The sequence below is a fragment of the Argopecten irradians genome, chromosome 15, assembly GCF_041381155.1.
Source record: "Argopecten irradians isolate NY chromosome 15, Ai_NY, whole genome shotgun sequence".
Classification (NCBI taxonomy): Eukaryota; Metazoa; Mollusca; class Bivalvia; order Pectinida; family Pectinidae; genus Argopecten; species Argopecten irradians.
The window spans coordinates 28,595,283-28,617,691 of record NC_091148.1 but is presented as its reverse complement, the minus strand read 5'-3'; the positions used below and the strand labels follow the sequence as shown (position 1 = coordinate 28,617,691).

The window sequence follows — 22,409 nt, the reverse complement described above, 5'->3', positions numbered from 1 at the left end:
GCTACCGGTCAATTCATACAGTTCTGATGTATATATTTATAGATTTTTAATTTGTAAATTTTTGTTCTGTACATGTTCTGGTAGTGTTTTAAGGAATGATTTTTATTGTTTGTTGTTTACTGGTGTGTAAACTGCATTTTTTGTACAGATATTTTAAATGACGCGCGTCAGCGCGTCATGTTAAATATATGTACAAAAAATGCAGTTTACACACCAGTAAACAACAAACAATAAAAATTATTTCTTATATTTACATTTCGATTGACCATTTCATTCAAATCAAGTGTTTAAATAAAATAAAACTCTGTTTTTCCAATGTTATACGATCGTTGGAACAGCCGGTCCATTGATGGAATCCCGGAACAGCTGGCTTCAATTTGGCGGGAAATGTTGTCAAATTTAGAGAGTACACAAAATATAGTTCCACATTGACTTTATCTTTTTTTATCCCATTTACACAATATTTGTTATTTTTTTTATTTGCTGACATATAATTTAAGATTTACATAACATTCATACATGCAATCTATTGAAGATGTTTCATACAGAAACAATAGGCCTAACCGGATGCGCATTCACACTACTTGCGGAAGTCAGTGTTCCGGTGTGTGTATTCTTGCGCGGCAACCACTGCGTTTACGCAAGTGTAAACGATTTCGCAGTTGGTAAGGTTATATAGCAAAGAGAAAACGGAAATGTAAATATATACACATACATTGTATATAGGATTTACATTGTAGGTTTATTGGTAAAATTGTATATGTTCTGATATATACATATGTACATGTAGGTTTTAGCTTGTTCTTTAGATATATTTGGAGGACACATACAGTATTATTTCTGGTCATAATAATAAATAGTGTTTGTATATTTATTACAACTGTACCTGGTTCATGTGTATATGACAAACTTTACAGAGTTGAAATGTACTGCAGCCATGTATCATTTATAATTATTCTGAATTTTTGTTGGAACTATAGATAATGAATTTTGTATCTTTTTTGAAACAATATTTGATTCTATCAAATGCATCAGTGACACATTCACAACTTATAAAATGTTTTCTCTAAAATAAAAAAAAACCCTGTAGAATGAACCTACATTTATTCATTTATATATATTTGAAATTGATCATTTCAATTTTTGTCATATTCAACAGATATAAAAAATTGTTGGTTCTTTTTTTCAGGCACCATGCATGCATAGTGACATGAATACAGAAAGTTCATCCCTTGGACCTGTATACAAGTGTATGTATACATATACATACAATTAGCATCATATGAAGACTGAAGAATGTTGATATGAGTGCTCTTGAAAGTAAACTTTTCCAATATGGACCTAGAAGATCATGAACAGAACATTTAAACAGTATTAATTTATTAAATGTTCCTTTCAACTGTAATCATTAAATAAAATTATGATGCAATACTTTTTCATTGTTTAACTTTGTAGAAATATTTGTTTATATTAGTCCTCTAGATCCAGTGATTATAATTCTTGCATCCATATGCCGGCCCATTTGTTTGTCAGGGCTTGTGAGATAGCTTTTCAATTACTTTTAAAATATAAGGATTTTTTTTTACATATAGCAATATAGATACCATTGTCTTAGGATTTCTAAATTCTACTTTACAAGAGAGTAGACTCAACATATAAATAAAACCATAAAACTTGCAAGTTATCTGAAATGTTAAAAATCTTTTTGTCTGAACCAAATTTCACATTTATTGTCTATGTGTAACTTGTACATAGACCATAAATGGTCTTCACAAAAATTTCACATTTATTGTCTATGTGTAACTTGTACATAGACCATTTATGTATTAATACTGTAGTAACAGTGATTACAAACACATAGACTAAAATGTAGTATGTATAGTACTATGTACATCTGTCTTTGATTTGAGTTCTAAACAAAAAAGTGGTACCTATTGGGAAGTTGTGACTTGGGCGGAGGGTGAAATACAGAAGAAATAGCTACACATGGAAAAAGAAAGATATACAGTACCATATGGATTCAAAGTTGCTCCAAAATCAATGAGACTAAATAACCAAAAAAAGCCATGTAAACCCCAAATATGCAATGACCAGATCAATGATAAAGCACCCTTCCACTTCCAGTTATCTGTAGCTATTTCTTCTATATTTCAACCCCCCACTCAAGTTACAACTTCCCAACCTCATGATTCTTCTGTCTTTTAGCCCCCCCCCTCCACCCCACCCCCACCCCCCACCACACACATACCTGATTGATTGTCATGTTATTTCAGGTTCCTATTCAGGTATTATTCCTAAAAACCAAAAAGGGTATACACACTGTGTACTCTCAAAGGAGGGGAACCACTTCATTCAAAAATGGAATTTACAATTTCATCTTAATTTTGAAATTTTCAATTTAATTATTAATTACTACTGGACTATTAAAACAGTATAGAACCCCTCGGCTACAGACAAAGTACTGTGGTACACATTTCTCTTAATTAATTACTTTTCTTCAACTCAATCATCTTTTTCTCCAGAGCACAAAAAAGAACAGGAAACAACAGAAAAGGAAAGTAACATACATGTAGGCCTATATGTTTTCTGGAAATAGATATGATGTGTTAATTCTCACAGCATAGGCCTACATGAATGTGAAGAATTAAATATTATCAATGTTTGAGAGAATTTCCTAGTTGTAATTCTATAGCAGCTACATGGAATGTACGTTTACATATATACATTGTACGATACATATACATCATAAAAGTTTCTTTCCTTCCAGCTGGACATTCATGTCATCTCTCTCCAGAACTCAAATATTGTTTACAAAAAAAAAAAAAAAAAAAAAAAAACCAGAGACATAGATAATTTAATTAAATCTCTGCAAAAAACTACACGAATAATTGAACACATATATTGTACTTGTAAAATATCTATGTATGAGCTAATTTATTTTCACATCTTTGACAGCTACATGCATGGACGTTCTATGGAACGTTTTCGTGTGGTTTTAAATGGGAAATTATGTTACGATTATTTGTATTTAACCTTCATGATTCGGTTGATGTAAAATACGACGAATGCGATGCTGCAATAATTGCCCCTTGCCGGGGCCCCATCTCTGCATCGGCCGAATATTTGTGTCGATTTCCATGTATAAAGATGCTTTTATCGAAAAAATATTACAAAACATTGTCATTAATGTAAGAATACTTCATTTGCATCAAATGTATCATCTCAAAACAACAATTTACATACCGCATTAGTGGTTTATCACACGAAACGAAACCGACACGACTGAGAAACACATGTCCATGTTGACATTTCCACGCAGCCTCGTTTTCAAAGAGTTTGGAGAATTTATATTTAGAACTGTGCTAAATTTACACAGGGCTTCCCTAAAACAAAACTGGACACCGTAAGCAGAACTTGACCATCATTATGGTATACAATGACTTTTGGAAGGCCAAAGAACGCATTTAGACTGGTTTCCTTTGCCCGACTATTCACTTTAAATCACTACTTTTGTTTATGAAAACAAACGACCTCAATTACAATGCAAACTTTATTCATAACAAGACAAATAACAATATTTCATCTACATATTTCGTCTGTAAATATGTATTTGTGCGTGTGACCGTCGCATCAGACGATACTTTCAAGGCCGGCTCTGCAGTATCTCTGAGGGAATAGTTTAAAAATTATCTTCAAGTTTCCATTATAAGCATCAGATCATTATGTACACAATTTACATCAGTAAGTCTGCCTGTGACGTCATCACCCAACTCATAACATTACTAGTGTAACAGAGTGTATAATGATATAGGATATCATCACTGCCTCTGCCAGGAATCGGGCACAGGACCTCTTAGTTACTAGTAGGTGACTCAACCGATCGAGCTAAAGAGAAGTTCTCTCTAGCCGTGATGTGTATTGCAGCTAGTATCACCCATGGAGACACTAGCGATACCATACAGTACTACAAATCAACACCATTACGATATAAATTTGTTGATTGTTTACGTTTTGCAGTAAAAATGAATATTGAACATTACTCTACAATATGTTGCTAGCTAAACTATTCACATGGTATTATTCGCTGTTCAATGTTTGACAAAAAAGTGCGTTGGTAACCACGGCACAATCCAAATTAGGTCATCACACGAGGTAAAAAAAACCTTTTTATAAAAAGTTTTACGAATTGCATTAAACCTATCAAAACTCATATGTAAAGCAACGATTGTGTGAAAAATAATTTAGTAATGATTTAATTCGTTGGTTGGTGGCAGCGTTTCTGTGGCAAATGTTCATTAAATTTGTTTACTTATAGCATGAGTTCAAGCTCTCCTCGAGTTATAATCTCATGCGGATTTTTTTTTTAAATTGTTGTAAGCCTAGGTTAGTAACAAAGCGAATTTAAATCACGAACTTAAATCGAGGAATTTTTTAGGCTCGAAAACATAAAATAAAAAACAGCAATTATGATAATTATGATAATTAGGATAAATAAAGGTGGATTTGCTTATTCTAAGATTATGTTAAGACTGTACATCTATGTCGAGTAAAGTGTTATCATTCCTAAATTAAACGGTTTTACATGTCATTATATTTTAAACATACATGTTTATTTAAAACAAATAATGCTGAAAGGAAGGCTTCTTAGATCTTTACGCAGAGCCAAGATATACATGTGCGTGTATGATAGTATCTAAGCACTAAAATCAAATAATGAATGCCAAAACGTATAATGATGTAACATGTTCAGTCATAAATCATAATAAACTAATTATAAAATAATAATGTAGATATTCAATTAAGTCGCACATGAAAATAATACTATTAGACTCTTTCATATTTGAAGAGGAAGGGTATTAAAATGCTTACCGAGGGTCACAAAGCATTTTATGATCCCGAGGATAGATTATTCATATGGCACACAGGCAATGACGAACATGGAATGGCACGCTAGATTAATGAGACATTTGGTAATATTCAACATTTCGCTGTCTTAACAATTACTTACATGAATATAAAAAAGGGATACAACCAACATTGATGTCGAATATTTTTTCTAAATAACTATTTTGATTCATTGTATTAGTTTCCATTTTGATAATATACCCTATGATCCACTCAAAATTACGACTTCTTTAAGTCTCCTCAGTAATTTTTCTTCTCAGCAAGCCATTGCATTGCTATTGTAATATGATCACCTTTAAACTACATATCCTATAAATCATTCAACTGAGCACTGTTTGATGAATGGCCTATATTTTCGTTTTCGACAGCTTCTCGATAAGGTTTTAGCTGCATAGTATCAGGTTCTTCCTCCGCTGAGTCCAGGAACTCTTGTATGGCATAAACGGCATCATTTCGTCCCATTTCACTCAGCAGTGTCTGTAACAGAGATTTAAACAGATATTTCTTCTCAAAATAATAATATACAACAATATATCAGCAGTTTCTGTGACGGAGAATTAAACAGGTATTTTTACTAAACACAACGCTGTTTCTCAATATATTCTTTTTTTGGTTGGAAAGTTGGATTTTTAGAATAATATTATATGACAACCAGTGAAATTGTGTAACGGTATAAAGTAAGTAACTTTTGTAACTGAAGAAAAATACTAATTCTTCAGCTTGTGTTTTTGATAGCGAAAAAAATAACATTCATTAGCGGTGGAGCATCTGTATAATTCTAAAAAATTAGATAAATAATTACATATATGTTAAATACTAAAGAGTAATTGATATTTCCTCTCATGTTACGACCACCAAAAAGCAATTTGATAAGGAAATAAGGCCTTTCAATAAGTGTTAACCATACCTTTAGATTCTGTAGCGTATACGCCTTATGTTCCATCATAGTTAATACTTCCTCTGTTGGACTAGATTCCCGTCTGTTCTCCAATAATGGTATCATATAATCACAGCCTATTATCTCCGCGAGGCTCTTCCAGTTTTTAGCTACTGGACTTGAGACATCAAGCATAACCTTCAGTCTTGTTCGGAGACATTGCGGAAATGTTCTATTTCTTGGAAGAGGTAACTGAGTTAGCAATTCCTCATGCCTAACTACGGGTTGAACAATCTGTGCAATTATACGTTCTCGTTCATTTTCTCGACCGTCCTGGCTTACCTCCAGGTTTAGGTTGAATTCGTGCATGTCGGGATTTTCCCGCCTGAATGCTACACTAACGTGAGGACATTGTCCATGCCAAATACTGAGGTACTGGATACGCTCTTGTCTGGAGTCGTCCACAATGGTCCATCCTCGCGACACGTACCTACAACAACAATGCAACATGAGCTTTTTGTCAGTAATGGAACCAGAAAAAAACCACATTCTATCGAGCAGAGTTCCATAACCGAGAATCAATCTCGGGTCGCCAGAGTGATATACCAAGAACTCTACCAAAGAGGCATGCTCCGTCAGACAGGAGAAGTAGCATACATGTTACATTTTTGCCCCTTACCAACAAATCACATTTGTTATTGGTAAGACTTCACGTCAAAACATCGTGTCTCCCTCGGGAAGTCATTTCAAACTTCATGTAGCCCTCTTACGTTGAGCAAGCTTTGTCGTTCGTGTAACGGAACTCAAAGTGGTATTGCGATAAACAAACTAAAACGATGACAGAAGACGTATCCTACTATTGTGGCTAAGGGAATTAGTAATAGTCTTATGGAAAAAAGACAAATATAACACAATTACACGCGGTGTAATATACTATAGATATGAGGTAACAGACAGTTGATTACTCTGAAACATACGCCAGGTTTAACTGAAATTACAACGACTTTAACGTCGCAACAGTGTTACTGTTTGGGCAAAAAGAATCAGTATAATAAAAAATGTATTGCCCTGGAAGTACGGATGTATGACAATTGTTTACGAACGGCAAGCCATATTTCGATATTTATTATGATATGCTTTGCGTTAACAAATCGTCATGTCTCCCTACCGCCAGGCCAATAAATACATAATGTACAAACCGTTTGTTATATCATACTTATAGAAATATTTCGCGCGCAATCTGATGACGTAGAAATCAAACCTATTCCAACAGCAAATATACATTTCTAAGACATATCCAAACGTAAGTAAGACTTTACATCTCCTTTGACTGAGCTTTAATTTCTACCACAATTAAACTTTTGACTAAAAATAATTGTAATCAGATACTGGTGTGAAAGAAAATTTTAAATGCTTTTTAAAAACATTTTAGATTACGTTTCAAATAGAAATATTCTTTTGTGTTGAATCGTCAACAAAATAAAACCTTCAAATGTTCTGATATTAAGAAAGTGGAGAATGTATTAAATAACGCTATGTTAGGCCAATGGTACTCTGTGGTTTTTAGCTGAATGTTTTTTCAAGGCACACTCACGTTAGGACTACGAAGACATCTTTTTCTGTTCCAGACAGCAGAAAGAGTTTCTCGGGACACATAAGTTTGCCGCCATATTGAGCCTCGTTATGGATGGCCCACTGCAGTGCACAGTTTGTTTTGTTGAGGAAGTACACTCTGATCTGCAAAGGTAGTAACAGCAAGTGAAAGAAGAATCACAACATCTGAAAAAAATAACATAAAGTAGCACGTATATATACACAGACAATATTTCTGCACGTGAATTTCACGTGAAATTCTATTGAAATTCACGTGAAGAAACACTGCCTTTGGTTAGATGCTTGGTATAGACAGACAAACATCGTTGATATTCAAAGCTGGCTAAAACATATTCGAGTTATGTTATACGAATCCATATAATCAGTACCAAAGTATATTTCGAAAGAAACACAATATTCTAATCTAAACATATAGGTTTGACTTAACAAGGTATATGTATACGTTCAAAACAATACTAGTAGTAGATGTACAGTAACGCTAGTAGAAGTATATCAACTTAAAGCACACTTCAGGGGAGGTAACTCTGGCAATCTACCTGGTTTTACCGACATCATTAAGCATGTTTTATTTTACAATTAAGGTAATGTAAATATCCCTGTTTCAAAATTATATCATGACTACTACTTTTACCATTTGCTTTATTTTGTTTCATTTGGGATAATGTGTAGTCACAGAATGCTGATCCATTCGAATGACAACTATATCCCAAAATTAGTCTTTTAATGTGTCTTTTGTACACCCACACCGTGGTACCTTATGTCCATTTATGGTGATTACTAACCTGCTGATGTTCGATCCCAGGTTTTATACCTTCTGAGAATACGGCCACCTGGAGCCACTTCTGACCTAGTTCTCCGCGTGGGGGGCACGTGAGACACGTGTACAACGTGAATGTGTTTATATTTAACTTACACGTGTCGGACGTTAACACACATGGCCCTTTCTTATCGTTAGGTTTACACATCACTTGCCAATTCTTGGCGGAGTATAGGTCTGTCTCGCTCTTCATTACCTGTACATGGCGAGCGTCAAACGAACAATGCATGAAGCTAAGAACACATGGCTTGTTTAGTTTAATCCCATGCGGCCCCACAAATACAACGGGGCTGACTAGAGCTTGGCTGTTTTGCATTTCGGGATTGTCTCCTAAATCCCAATTTAACAGTAACGTGATAATTTTTGTTTCTCCGACACTGACCGCTCCTCTCGGTACTTCTAATGAGATGCCCATGTTGTCCAGAACGAGGAGTCCACCATAGTCATCAATACACTTGGTGACATATACCACTAACTTGTTTCCGACTGTTTTAGTAATACATCTATCGGTAGTCCTTTCAATTTCTCTTCCAGGAATCTGTGCTTGGTGCCAATCCTCTGATCGTCTGCCCTCCCGTCTGCCAACATGTAACTGACGATCGTAAGCTCCCCCTTGCGGACGAATGTGATCGTCAGGGTTAAAAACAGGATTGATGTGGGTCGATAATCTGTGGCCGCGTTGCCATGGTCCGTGCGCTTGCCCGAATGTATGATCTGGCTCCCAAGGTGGATAACAATATGGATAATGATGTCTACGACTCACATACTCCTCGTCATCGCGACGACGTGATCCTCCAAGTCGTTTGCATATCATGATACAGAGGGCTGTCACAACAAGAAAACAGAGGAAAGCTAGAGTAGCTAGTATACCTATCAGGTACCATTCGCCGCCCATCTCCTCAGGAGTATCCAAGGATTTAGGTTGGATCAGATCTTTCATTTCACAGAACAGAAATCAACATCGAGACAGTTGGATCTGTAAAAGAACATAAACACATTTTATAGCAGTCTAAAATTACAAATGCATTTTTTATAATTTGATAGATTGTCCTAATAACAATCAGGACACGTTTTCAAAATTGTCAGTTTTTAGAGGTAGCAGAACGCCAGACTCTCCGTATTTACAGCTGTAATAGGATCAGGGTAATACACAGCCAGACCATTAGAGGAAGCAGAACGCCAGAATATCCGTACAGCTGTAATAGGACCAGGGTAATACACAGCCAGACCATTTTTCGAACCAGGAACCTCCCAAACACTATATATATATGGGTTTTGTACCGAGTAAGTTACCTGGACGCCATGCGGTGGGCTCGACTTACCCCGGACTTACTGGTCCGCCGCTGTATTAACTGAGATAAAAAGAAATGTTCCTGGCGCCAAACAAAAACACGACTTTATCACTACAGTAACACCTCTCTATTAAGACCACTTGAGGGTCTGAGTGAAAGTGGTCTTAATGGCGGGGTATTCTTAATACCGAGGTGCATCGGATTAACTTCTAATTCGTGTATTTATAAACCTGATGAAACCTCATAAACTACTGCTCTTTACGGATGTATTTGCTCTTCCAGACACCATACACGAGGGTTTCCAACAAGCAACCCTATGGCGGGTGTCTACTGCCGGAATGATAACGTCACATAAATATCCCTATATTCGGACGATTACACACGGTTTGACATAAACGGAATTGATGTTAAAAGGTCTTCAGATAATAACTGTTATCATAGCTCCACTTCCTGATTGAGATGAGCGCTGTTATCTATTGGGATTTGTACATGGTCCACTCTAGTGTACTATATACATTCAGGTGCCTTATATAAAAATCATAATCAATGTCTGTTTGTCAATGAGTTTTCCATTGCTTATATTAGTGACTTTTCCGCAATTTCCTACCTAAAAAACTGGTTGTTCTAAATAGTATAAAAAAACCTATAATCCCGGTATTCGACGTCCTTTAGTTACATACTTCACTTATTAAATGCCATATCTGTAGGTTAAAAATGTTCCATTCACTGAATATTATAGAATATATTGAAAACAGTTTTATTTAGAAATTAAACTATGATAGAAAAATTATATAACAAAATAACCTATCACGATTTGTTGTAAAGAGTTGTAAGTGTTGTATACAAATATGAAAAATAAATAAATATATTTAAGGTATCTGGTATTCGGTAGATTCCCATCCTAAGACTGTCGTCACACGGGCGATTTAAGTGAAAATATTGACATTTGCCCTCCGCCGACGATTTTTCCTCTATCATTAACAAGAGCAGAGTTACTTGCTTTACCCCATTTTAACCATAGAGAATTTTTGCGTTTCATATTTGAATTCAATATAGAAATATCATAACGAATTAATTGCGTCCAGTCATTGGTTCATGTTGTTGCAAATCTTGCTAAGATTAACTGTAATTAAGCATTAAAGTGTGAACTTATAACCTTTTGGTTTTCATTTTTTTTTATATTTTAGATAAGCTAAAGGCCCACTACCTTTCCGGAGCAAAATATAAAGATTTCTTAAAAACGTTTAATAACCTCAGATGGCCTAAAATGAGGTTACAACACCAAACAGATGCAAGATTTCCTGCGTAATATATGATAACAATGGAGAGTTATTTCGCTGTTTTACATAACATAAGACGTCCCGCGTTATGAAAATTAACATTTTATTTATTTTAATTAAATTGTTTAGGAGGTGATAATAAGTGTAGTATTAACGTTAAGTTAATAACTTTTGCAACTCTACAAAATTATCAATCTCGTTTTACATTCCCATTTTAAAAATCAAAAACCGTTTCGGAAAGGTAGTGGGCCTTTAAAGTCATTTGTAGTTTTAAAAACAAATTTTGTAACGGGACAAAAAAAAAACCAAACACATTTACCCCCTATTTTTATAATGGTTTTACAAAAAGCAACTTTTTTCATTAAAATTGCGAAATTCTAGAAAAAGGTAGCCATCAGATTTTTTGATGAAATCTTGAATCTCTCAAAAATTGTAAAGGAAACGTTGTATTTAATCTTCAACATTTAGGCGGTATGGATTACATAATTTATAAAGCTATTATGTGCAAAATTAATGTGTTCACTGGGTAGTACATGTATTAACCTTTTCTGGGAGAAAACATCGGTGTTGTAAACTTTGCAAGCTTTTAGAATTTGCAAAACATTGCTTTAGTTTGTCGTATGCAAATTCACATGTACTGTCAAATAATACTTTGATTCATAATAGTTCTAAATCAATCACACCACCGATTTATTGTTTTAGATATGGAAATGGACTATAAAATCAATCGTGTCTTTTCAAAATTTGAACATTAACTAACGAGAGTTTGATAAACATGATAAACAATAGTCACTTGTTGGGTAATGTCTATTTCCCCTATGTGAAGCCACCCTCTACAACCCTTCGTTACATTAGTCCGTTGACACAGTGAATCAGCGCAGATAATGCAACGTTACAGATAAAACACGACATACAGAGGTAAGTACATTATACCCTACACCTCTGTACCAGTCGGTGACTAAAGCAACTTTTAAAAATACAAATAAATTTTTATTCATCATGAACAATTTACGTCTAAACATGGAAACTTTCAAATGTATTTTTGGAGAGTAGATTGGTGAACATTACTGTAAGTCAGTAACAGTGTATTTTACTAACTGTGGGTAGCGAACACTTTCCCTTTAATAATATCTGCATTAGGCTTATTTCTGATTGTTGGATACTTATGATATATTTATATACGATATCATTGATTACGCGGAAACAAAAGGCCAGTGACGTCGATCATGGCATCGTGGTCTGTGCTTAAATTCCACTTTTACATATTAAAGACTTATCTCCCTTGGTGGAAGGTATCGATCGTGACGTCATTATTTCTAGGGCGTACAGTAATTAAATATGTGTACTTGTTTCATTTCAATATTTTTATCGTAATACAATGTTCACAAGGATTGCACTGTGGTAGCAACACACAGTAATTAAATATGTGTTCTTGTTCTATTTCAATATTTTATCGTAATGTAATATCCATTAGCATTGCGGCATCATCGCACAGTAGCTGATATGCAAATTACAGGTTCCACAACACTTTAATACCACACCGTTCTGTATAATTATATTTCTGAACACGACTAAACACATATGAACATGCAAGCATGGAATCTTTTATCACGGATGGCCTAGACAATGGCTCCCTTCTCAATAAGATCGGGACAGGTACGAAAAATCTAATTTTAGTCGCACTATTATTGTGTCGATCAGGACTTTATAAAAATAAAACATTTAGATATGCGTTAGTCAATCAATGCGTTAGTCAATCAATGCGTTAGTCAATCAATGCGTTAGTCAATCAATGTGTTAGTCAATCAATGTGTTAGTCAATCAATGCGTTAGTCAATCAATGCGTTAGTCAATCAATGTGTTAGTCAATCAATGCGTTAGTCAATCAATGCGTTAGTCAATCAATGTGTTAGTCAATCAATGTGTTAGTCAATCAATGTGTTAGTCAATCAATGTGTTAGTCAATGTTTACAATTACTAAAAGTAAGGAAGAACATAGTTTTTGCTTGCCTGTTTGTATATATATGTATATTTTTTAATTTTCAAATATTTAAAAATAACATAAGGTATGTCGTGTTAAAATTAGGGAATGTCGTGTTAGGACTAGAGTATGTCATGTTAGGAAAGGAAATGTGTAAGGATTAGGGTATGTCGTGTTAGGAAAGGAAATGTGTAAGGATTAGGGTATGTCGTGTTAGGAAAGGAAATGTGTAAGGATTAGGGTATGTCGTGTTAGGAAAGGAAATGTGTAAGGATTAGGGTATGTCGTGTTAGGAAAGGAAATGTGTAAGGATTAGGGTATGTCGTGTTAGGAAAGGAAATGTGTAAGGATTAGGGTATGTCGTGTTAGGAAAGGAAATGTGTAAGGATTAGGGTATGTCGTGTTAGGAAAGGAAATGTGTAAGGATTAGGGGATGTCGTGTTAGGAAAGGAAATGTGTAAGGATTAGGGTATGTCGTGTTAGGAAAGGAAATGTGTAAGGATTAGGGGATGTCGTGTTAGGAAAGGAAATGTGTAAAGATTAGGGTATGTCGTGTTAGGATGAGGGGATGTCGTGTTAGGATAGGAAATGTCGTGTTAGGATTAGGTATGTCGTGTAAGGATAAGGGTATGTCGTGTTAGGATAGGACATGTCGTGTTAGGATTAGGGCATGTCGTGTTAGGATATGGTATGTCGTGTTAGGACAAGGGTATGTCGTGTCAGGATTAGGGTATGTCGTGTTAGGATTAGGTTATGTCGTGTTAGGATTAGGTTATGTCGTGTTAAGATATGGTATGTCGTGTTAGAATTACAGTATGTCGTGTAATGATTAGGTATGTCGTGTTAGGATTAGGGTATGTGGTGTTAGGATTAGGGTATGTCATGTTAGGATCTGGTATGTCGTGTTAGGATTAGGGTATGTCGTGTTAAAATTAGTGAATGTCGTGTTATGATTAAGGTATATCGTGTGAGGACTAGAGTATGTCATGTTAGGATTAGGGTATGTCGTGTTAAAATTTCGGTTTGTCGTGTTAGGATCAGGGTATGTTGTGTTAGGATTAAGTATGTCGTGTTAGGATTAGGGTATGTCGTGTGAGGATTATGATATATCGTGTTAAAGTTAAGGTATGTCGTGTTAGGATTATGTTATGTCGTGTTAAAGTTACGGTATGTCGTGTTAGGATAAGGGTTTGTCTTGTTAGGATAGTACATGTCGTGTTAGGATAAGGGCATGTCGTGTTAGTATTAGGGAATGTCTTGTTAGGATTAGAGCATGTCGTGTTAGGATAGGACATGTCGTGTTAGGATTAGGGAATGTGGTGTTAGGATAAGGGAATGTCGTGTTAGGATTAGAGAATGCAGTGTTAGGATTAAGGAATGTCGTGTTAGGATTAGGGTATGTCGTGTTAGGATTAGGGTTTGACGTGTTAGGATTAGAGTTTGTCGTGTTAGGATTAGGGAATGTCGTAATAGGATTAGGGTATGTCGTGTTAGGATAAGGTATGTCGTGTGAGGATAAGGTTTGTCGTGTTAAGATCAGGGTATGTCGTGTTAAAATTAGTGAATGTCGTGTTAGGATTAGGGTATGTCGTGTTAGGATTAGGGTATGTCGTGTTAGGATTAGGGTATGTCGTGTTAGGATTAGGGTATGTCGTGTTAGGATTAGGGTATGTCGTGTTAGGATTAGGGAATGTCATGTAAGGATAAGAGCATGTCGTGTTAGGATAAGGGTATGTCATGTAAGGATTAGGGTGTGTCGTGTTAGGATAAGAAATGCCGTGTTTGGATTAGGGTATGTCGTGTAAGGATGAGGGGGATGTCGTGTTAGGATAGCAAATGTCGTGTTAGGATTAGGGTATGTCGTGTTAGGATAAGAAATGTTGTGTTTAGGATTAGGGTATGTTATGTTAGGATATGGTATGTCGTGTTAGGATTAGGGTTTGTCTTGTTAGGATAGTACATTTCGTGTTAGGATAAGGGCATGTCGTGTTAGTATTAGGGAATGTCTTGTTGGGATTAGAGCATGTCGTGTTAGGATAGGACATGTCGTGTTAGGATTAAGGAATGTGGTGTTAGGATAAGGGAATGTCGTGTTAGGATTAGAGAATGCAGTGTTAGGATTAAGGAATGTCGTGTTAGGATTAGGGTATGTCGTGTTAGGATTAGGGTTTGACGTGTTAGGATTAGAGTTTGTCGTGTTAGGATTAGGGAATGTCGTAATAGGATTAGGGTATGTCGTGTTAGGATAAGGTATGTCGTGTGAGGATAAGGTTTGTCGTGTTAAGATCAGGGTATGTCGTGTTAAAATTAGTGAATGTCGTGTTAGGATTAGGGTATGTCGTGTTAGGATTAGATATGTCGTGTGAGGATTAGGGTATGTCGTGTAAAAAATTACGGTATGTCGTGTTAGGATTAGGTATGCCGTGTTAGAATAAGGGTATGTCGTGTTAGGATAAAGTAATGTCGTTATAGAATAAGGTATGTCGTGTAAGGATTACGGTATGTCGTTTTAGGATTATGTATGTCGTTTAGGATAAGGTTATGTCATGTAAGGAATAGGTATGCTGTGTTATGATTAAGGTATATCGTGTGAGGATTAGAGTATGTCGTGGTAAAATTACAGTATGTTGTGTTAGGATTTAGGGTATGTCATGTTAGGATTAGGGTATGTCGTGTTAAAATTTCGGTTTGTCGTGTTAGGATCAGGGTATGTTGTGTTAGGATTAAGTATGTCGTGTTAGGATTAGGGTATGTCGTGTGAGGATTATGCTATATCGTGTTAAAGTTAAGGTATGTCGTGTGAGGATTAGGGTATGTCGTGTTAAAATTACGGTATGTCGTGTTAGGATAAGGATATTTCGTCTTCGGATTAGGGTATGACCTGATAGCAATAAAACATGTCTTGTTAGGATTAGGGTATGAAGTGTTAGAATTATGATTATCACATAACTAGCCTGTCCAGCCATGTCATAAATATCGTCAGATCCTCTATACATGTCGGGTTAGTATTAAGGTTTGTCATGTTCTACAACTTTATAACCAATAGATCCATTAACAGAGTGATTAAGATGTCCCTGTCTATTACGAAAAGCCCTCCACCATCTTAACCTGTCACGTCATTGTATGACCCTGGCTTTTATTTGAACGTTATACTAACATTCCCCAAAAAGCATCGTGATTGATAGTCCACAATATCTAGTTAAGCTACATTACATAACAATAAGTTACTACTAGAATACTTATGTAGTGAAACTTAAATCAATGTATATAAAGCTGATAATGCCAGCTAGAAATAATTCATTTTCATAAAACAAAATAAAACTTTTTTCTTTCAAGTTGTTTTCGGGTGTGCCTTGTAATTGACCTCATCATTTCTTATCTCATTACTAATGACACCATTGTGTCTGGCAGGTTCAGAAGAAACTATATTCTAGGTGTAATAGAGTAACGATATCTAGTTCAGAAATTAGGTGTTAGGGTGTGGCAGTAAATGCAACACAATATAAACACAGGTGACCGACATTCTAACCTCCTTTACTGTACTACATACACCGATATCATCGCCTGATGGTAACCTCGCAATATTAAAGTTTAATTTGCCTTAAATGTCCTACTATTACGACCAAAAGTTACCGATATTTTGAAAATTACAATATTTACAATGCAAATAATTCAATTTTACAAAGTTAAAGTTTGTCCTTATAATGGAATCTGGAATCAATACAATTTTAATTTTGTTGGGAGAGTTTTTCCTGTGAGATTATTTCGCCATCGATTCAGTAGAGCCAGCGATACACACGGCCACGTCATTGGTTCTGTTATGAATTTTAAGCCAATGAAAATGTTCGTTACAAGCTTAATTGCACTATACAGCTTTATTTCAATTTATACTAAAACAATATGTTTTTATTAATCAGATAGTTTAGGTAGTGATTTTGTTTTCAATTGCCTTAAGGATCCGCACCTCCGAGGTTTTAGTCTCGTTGAAGTCTCGTTTAAACCTAGATTAAAGAAGCTTTCAGATTTTAAAATTTATTTTATCAATATCTGTAGCGATAAAAACATACCTCTATTCTTTGTAGATTGTTTTAACAGGGACTTTTAGAAATGACCCATTTTGAATAAGTGCCTTTCTTCGCCTGGCATATAATAAAATTGTTATCGGTTTTTTTTTACTTCAATTGTTTTACTAACGGATGCGTTCTTCTGTGGTTTCAGTCCCGTTGAAGTCTCGTTTTGACATAGATCAAAGAATTTATAAGATTTTCAAATGACATATATCAATATATGTAACAAGGTGACAGATGCAAATTTATTCTTAGTACATGTTTTTATAAGGGCATATTAAGAAATGACCCATTCGGCGGTCATTTTGAAAATGTGCCTTTTGTCGCTTCGAGTGGACCGAAAGTTTTACCGTTTTTCGCTTAAATTGTTTTTACTTAAATCACTGCGCCAGTATTTTTAGCTGTATCAATCTAATTTTGCTGGAAAAACTTAACTGGATTAGTGGTTATCAAAATTTTAAGCACTAATGTGTGAAATTATACAATTTTGTCAATTTGTTTTTGCATTTAATGAAAATTTTAGCACTTCTATTTTTTACTCTAAAATGAGGTAACATGGACCCTAATTTCTGATTTAGAAAGAGAAACCTTTCCCTTTAAATATTTCAAAAAGTTTAATACCAGAACTTTTTCTATAAAGGGTTTAATATGACAAAAATGGCTGAAAATGGTGCATTTTATAGCTCAAAATTAAGACGTAGGGGTAGCATATGTTGCAAAAAACGGTAAAAATACGATAAAATCCAATATTTAGTCAATTAGGTATCTTTGAATGGCAATAGCTAAAAAACAAGCACTCGAACAAATATATATTTTCTTCAATTTTCTTGTGTGGTATGAACGCCTATTTCCAAAAACCTATAAGAGAAAAAAGTTTAATATAGGATAATTTTAATTTCTCAGATGCTCATTAGCTCTATTGAGCTAACGTTTGCTGTAAATCTTTACTAGGTTCATTTTAATCGAAAGATGAAGCATGGATATGGGAAAAAATTATACGCTTTGACCAATTTAATTCAAAATTTTAGGGTAATTTAAACACTTTTAATTTTGAGTATAAAATATTGATAAATAATGACTTTTAGATGAGGCAAGGTAGGCTCACGAAACCTCATTTTCTGTTTGAAGAGCAACCCTCCTGATTGCATTTTGTTATTAAAAAGGGTTAAAGTTCCCAAATTGGCTAAAAATGGTGCATTTTTTAGCTCGAAATTACGGGGTAGATGTAACGCGTGTTGTTATTTTGAGAAAAAACCAGCAGTCCTATTAAGCTTTAAGCATAAACTTTCTTACTATGGCAACAATGGTTTATAAAGATGCCAGCGCAGTACGAGATGGTTGCCTGCAAAGTTCTGGTATCTATATAGACCATAGATTTAATCAATTCCTATATTAACGTTATTAACTCATTCGGGGTCTCTGTTTATCAACGACGATTTGATTTTTAAGATGAATCAGCCAACTTGACGGTGATCAGTTGACGTAAACTTGACGGTGATCAGTTGACGTAAACTTGACGGTGATCAGTTGACGTAAACTTGACGGTGATCAGTTGACGTAAACTTGACGGTGATCAGTTGACGTAAACTTGACGGTGATCAGTTGACGTAAACTTGACGGTGATCAGTTGACGTAAACTTGACGGTGATCAGTTGACGTACTGACGGATCAGTTGACGTAATCATGTCAACATTAGTGTCGTTGTAATGATCACAATTTGGGTGTCAGTTATACCCCCATATACTTTGCCTTGGTAAGATTATATAGTGGCAAGTGAATGTAAATATTTAAACATAATTGCTATATTGTTAAAGATAATACTGTAAAATAAAGTCAGGAAACACCTATATATATGAAACCACTCATTAGGAAATTTTAATTCAATGTGTATATCGTCTAAAAGGAAAAAATCCCAAATCAGCCAATAGTTTGTCAAATAGATACATGGTGATATAGGTGTATACTTAGTTGATGGACGCAGGCAGAGTTACCTTTACGTCCATGTCTTGAATATTATGGTTGATATGCTTGAGATTTTTTTCAGTGGCTCGAAAACGAGAAGGTGGATATAAGTTTTTTTCTTCTATTTTCTTCTATGATATGAACTCATATTTCCAACATTCTATATGAGAAACAAAATCTGTTATAGGAAAATATAGATTTCTCAGAGGTATACATACTGAGGGTAAAGTTATGTAGCGTTAATCCTTGGGTTAAAAGACGAGTTTATTTTGATGCCGCTACTTTGTTAAATAAATTTCTATTTCTATTTATTGTTATTTGGTTTGCATGAGGACAGTTTTAATATCATATACATTTGTTTAGTTAGCTCTGTGAATTTGTACGTCATTATATGTTTATAGAACTCAAACTTAGTTTGCTTTGAGTTATATGTATTTCTGTAGTTTCTTTTCTGTCCAAATCCAGATTAAATCTAAAATTGTTGTGATTCTTAAACAACTGAAGCTATTGAAATAATAATAACACAACTATCGTATAACGGTTTAGATATAATAATGCTATTAATCACGCGTAAGTCTATTCAATCACTATTTATTTTTAGTCGTTGAATATTTTTTCTGCTTGTAGCTTGTGTTGATTGTCTATATATTAAGCAAATAAATTTCAAATACATTAATTATACAATGCGTAACGTTGTCATGGGGAAAATAAGTGATGTCGTATTGCGTTCTTGATTTGGAATTGGATGGTTAAAGTCCTTGAAACATCAACAAAACTAAATAAAAATTGATCATTGACACAATACAGCAGTGACCGTTGTTATTTAACACAAAAATATGAGTACATATTTTACTATTGAATTAATTAAGGGTACTTGAATACACCATTTTGCTTTTGTTTCTTATTGCTGGGATTTGTCCAAAAGAAAATGGAAGTTCTTTCAGTAAATATATCTTATTGTTTGGTCCGATAACTTCCGGTTGCGCGATATATCAAGATAACCTAGTTAGTAACGGATAACAACGCTTTTTGCAAGATAGGAGAAGTACATAGTATTGTTCTATAGAATAGCTCAATAAATCTGGGTGACTTCTGAAAAGGAAGTTTTTAATTTAAGTCGAAAACACCATTCAACAACGGACTAACTGGTATTGAAACACGCTTAGATAACTAAGACAAAGTCATTGATATCGAGACATTTCTACTTTGTTATTTATCGAAGACACATAATTGATTTGTATACATATTCCGTTTTGTTATGTTTTGAATCAACAAAGGAATAATAGTTTCAAATGCTGTCACTTTAGGTAAATAAAAAAAGAAATCATTAACAAATTATATCTGACGGTGTTAACTGAAGTCTATACTAAATATAAATTTCCTCGTATTCCGCTAATGGCTAGATCTCCATAAACCACATCCCCCTGAAAGTTTCTAACTTTACAATACAGGTATAAAACAGATGTAATTGATTCGATTAATTTATTGAAAATATTTTATTAGCAAATTTCTAATACTAGATTACCTCCCATAGTTTGAAACTTGGGATCTCTAAAGTCAGACGTAGAAACAAAGATTACAAAGCCATTTTCCTTGGTACATTGTATGTTCATATTCTGATGGTCAATATATTGCTAGCTAAATATTTCGTATGTATTATATTCTGAAAAATAGATGAATATATTAATAACGTATAATTTGAGTTATGCGATAAATACAGATTTAACGGAAAACTGATAACTACACCTCAGCAAAATGTAGAATACAAAACAAAATAGAATGAATATGCTGGGAGTGAATTAAAGTTGTGCGAAAAATCGAGAAAACTTCAGCTCAATCCATCATTGCTGGTAGTTTCAGCATGTGCACAAATGATAATGTTTCCGATGTTTTCGATATGTGACAATTGTTTTATTTATTTATTTTGCAACAATCTTGAACACAGAAAAACAATGCTTTCGCATTAAAATCGCACATGAAATATATCCTTATATGTTACATCCTTTGATAAATAAAATGGACATACACCATGTATCTGTATTTTCATTATTTTATAGAGTTGATGCAGACAAAATTACTAATGTTTTCTACATGACACGAAACCTACCTTTAATTGCAACAAATGATTCCATTGCTTAAATGAATACATCTGTATTACAACATAGTGTACAGATGATGTCATTTTCTGTCACGTGTAACTTAGTTGGCGTGTCCAGCAGTATTAAGTAGATTCTGAGGTAAAGAAATATATTTCTAGATGTTTGTAATTAGATGATGTAATGATACGAGTTAATACTTGAAAATGTTGTAATAAATATCATGCTCTATGACAAAAGAATATGTTTTTATTACTTAAAGACATACCCCACAGTATCAAACCAGCATTACATACAAAGAATTCCAGATAAGCCGTAATCTTTATTAGCCTGTTTGATAAAGGTACAGCCCAGACGTGTGTATTGTGTACCGATAGTTAGGTATATATATATATAGCTGTGACTTGATATGTTACCTACTGTTTAAGCACTACTGTTACTGGGTAGCTAGCGATGACAATTGAAATATAGTATATATTACCTGTTATATTTGGCGTCTGTATCCATAGCAACATCATTCGCAGTTCCCTCCACTTTTGTCTATACAGCCAGGCCACTACTCCAGGAAATACTGTGTCAAACTTTCTCTATGTATCACGTCTGCTCTATCACGGATTTACACATGTTGAAGTTATTGTGAATAATTTCAAACTCTTCTTACAACAATATGAAAGTCTTCCCTTCTATCATTGTTTGGTGTACCCTAAATCACAGCCAAACCCACCCTGTAGACCGTGTGGCACGAATCAAGTGTAGATATGAAGAAAATGTGTCATATGAAGCGTTCCGGGTACCCAGACTACTTACCTGGAAGACCAGACGGGTATTTCCCAACATCGTTCATTCATAAATCTGATTGGTTAGTAATAACGAATGGGAACTACATGTGTGAGCTTATTCTATTTAAATATTGTCGTGATTCAACATCATTGCTAAAAAATATACTTCAAACACAAACATACCGACACCAGACGTTATGTACAATTCACACAATAAACGTAAATAATATTGTGAATATAAATAGAATTGAGATATACCACATGATATATTTATATCAGTAACCTTGACCTACCTGTACGGATATCATAAAGCCGTGTTATGATCGGGGAAAGGTACGTCAGGTATGTAATGCTTTTACGTTTATTATAAGAGTAATAATAAAAAAATCAACAATAAAAGATCACACCTCATTTATCGTTGGTATCCTGACTTTAACACAATGTAATCATAATGTAAAATTTCAATATGTTGAAATTAAATAAATAGATAAATGATAAAACAAATGAGCTCTTAAACAACAAATTAAAGTGAATTCTAATCTTGGAGCGTGATTTTAGCAAATTATTTGAATAATATAAAAATGAACTTGATCACATTGACAAACTAATTTAGGGATGCATTGCTTTCAGATAACAAAAAAACGCTAAGCAGCATCCATATGATTGTTTGTAAATTGTATCAACAATACTTGCGCTGTGATATAATTTCACCTTTTAATGCAGAACCTCTTTTTGACAA

The 22,409-nt window shown here is 34.4% G+C and overlaps 1 protein-coding gene across 1 annotated transcript; it reads right to left on the bottom strand.

Moving 5' to 3' along the window:
* Positions 1-2,821: 2,821 nt before the first annotated feature.
* Positions 2,822-21,693, bottom strand: LOC138308500 (UNC5C-like protein). Its single transcript, XM_069249508.1, has 5 exons — positions 21,373-21,693; positions 8,179-9,189; positions 7,377-7,519; positions 5,813-6,272; positions 2,822-5,382 (listed from the first exon to the last, which is right to left on the bottom strand). The coding sequence occupies exons 2-5, from the start codon at positions 9,151-9,153 to the stop codon at positions 5,215-5,217; spliced, it is 1,746 nt and encodes a 581-aa protein (XP_069105609.1). The 5' UTR covers positions 9,154-9,189; positions 21,373-21,693; the 3' UTR covers positions 2,822-5,214.
* Positions 21,694-22,409: the final 716 nt, after the last annotated feature.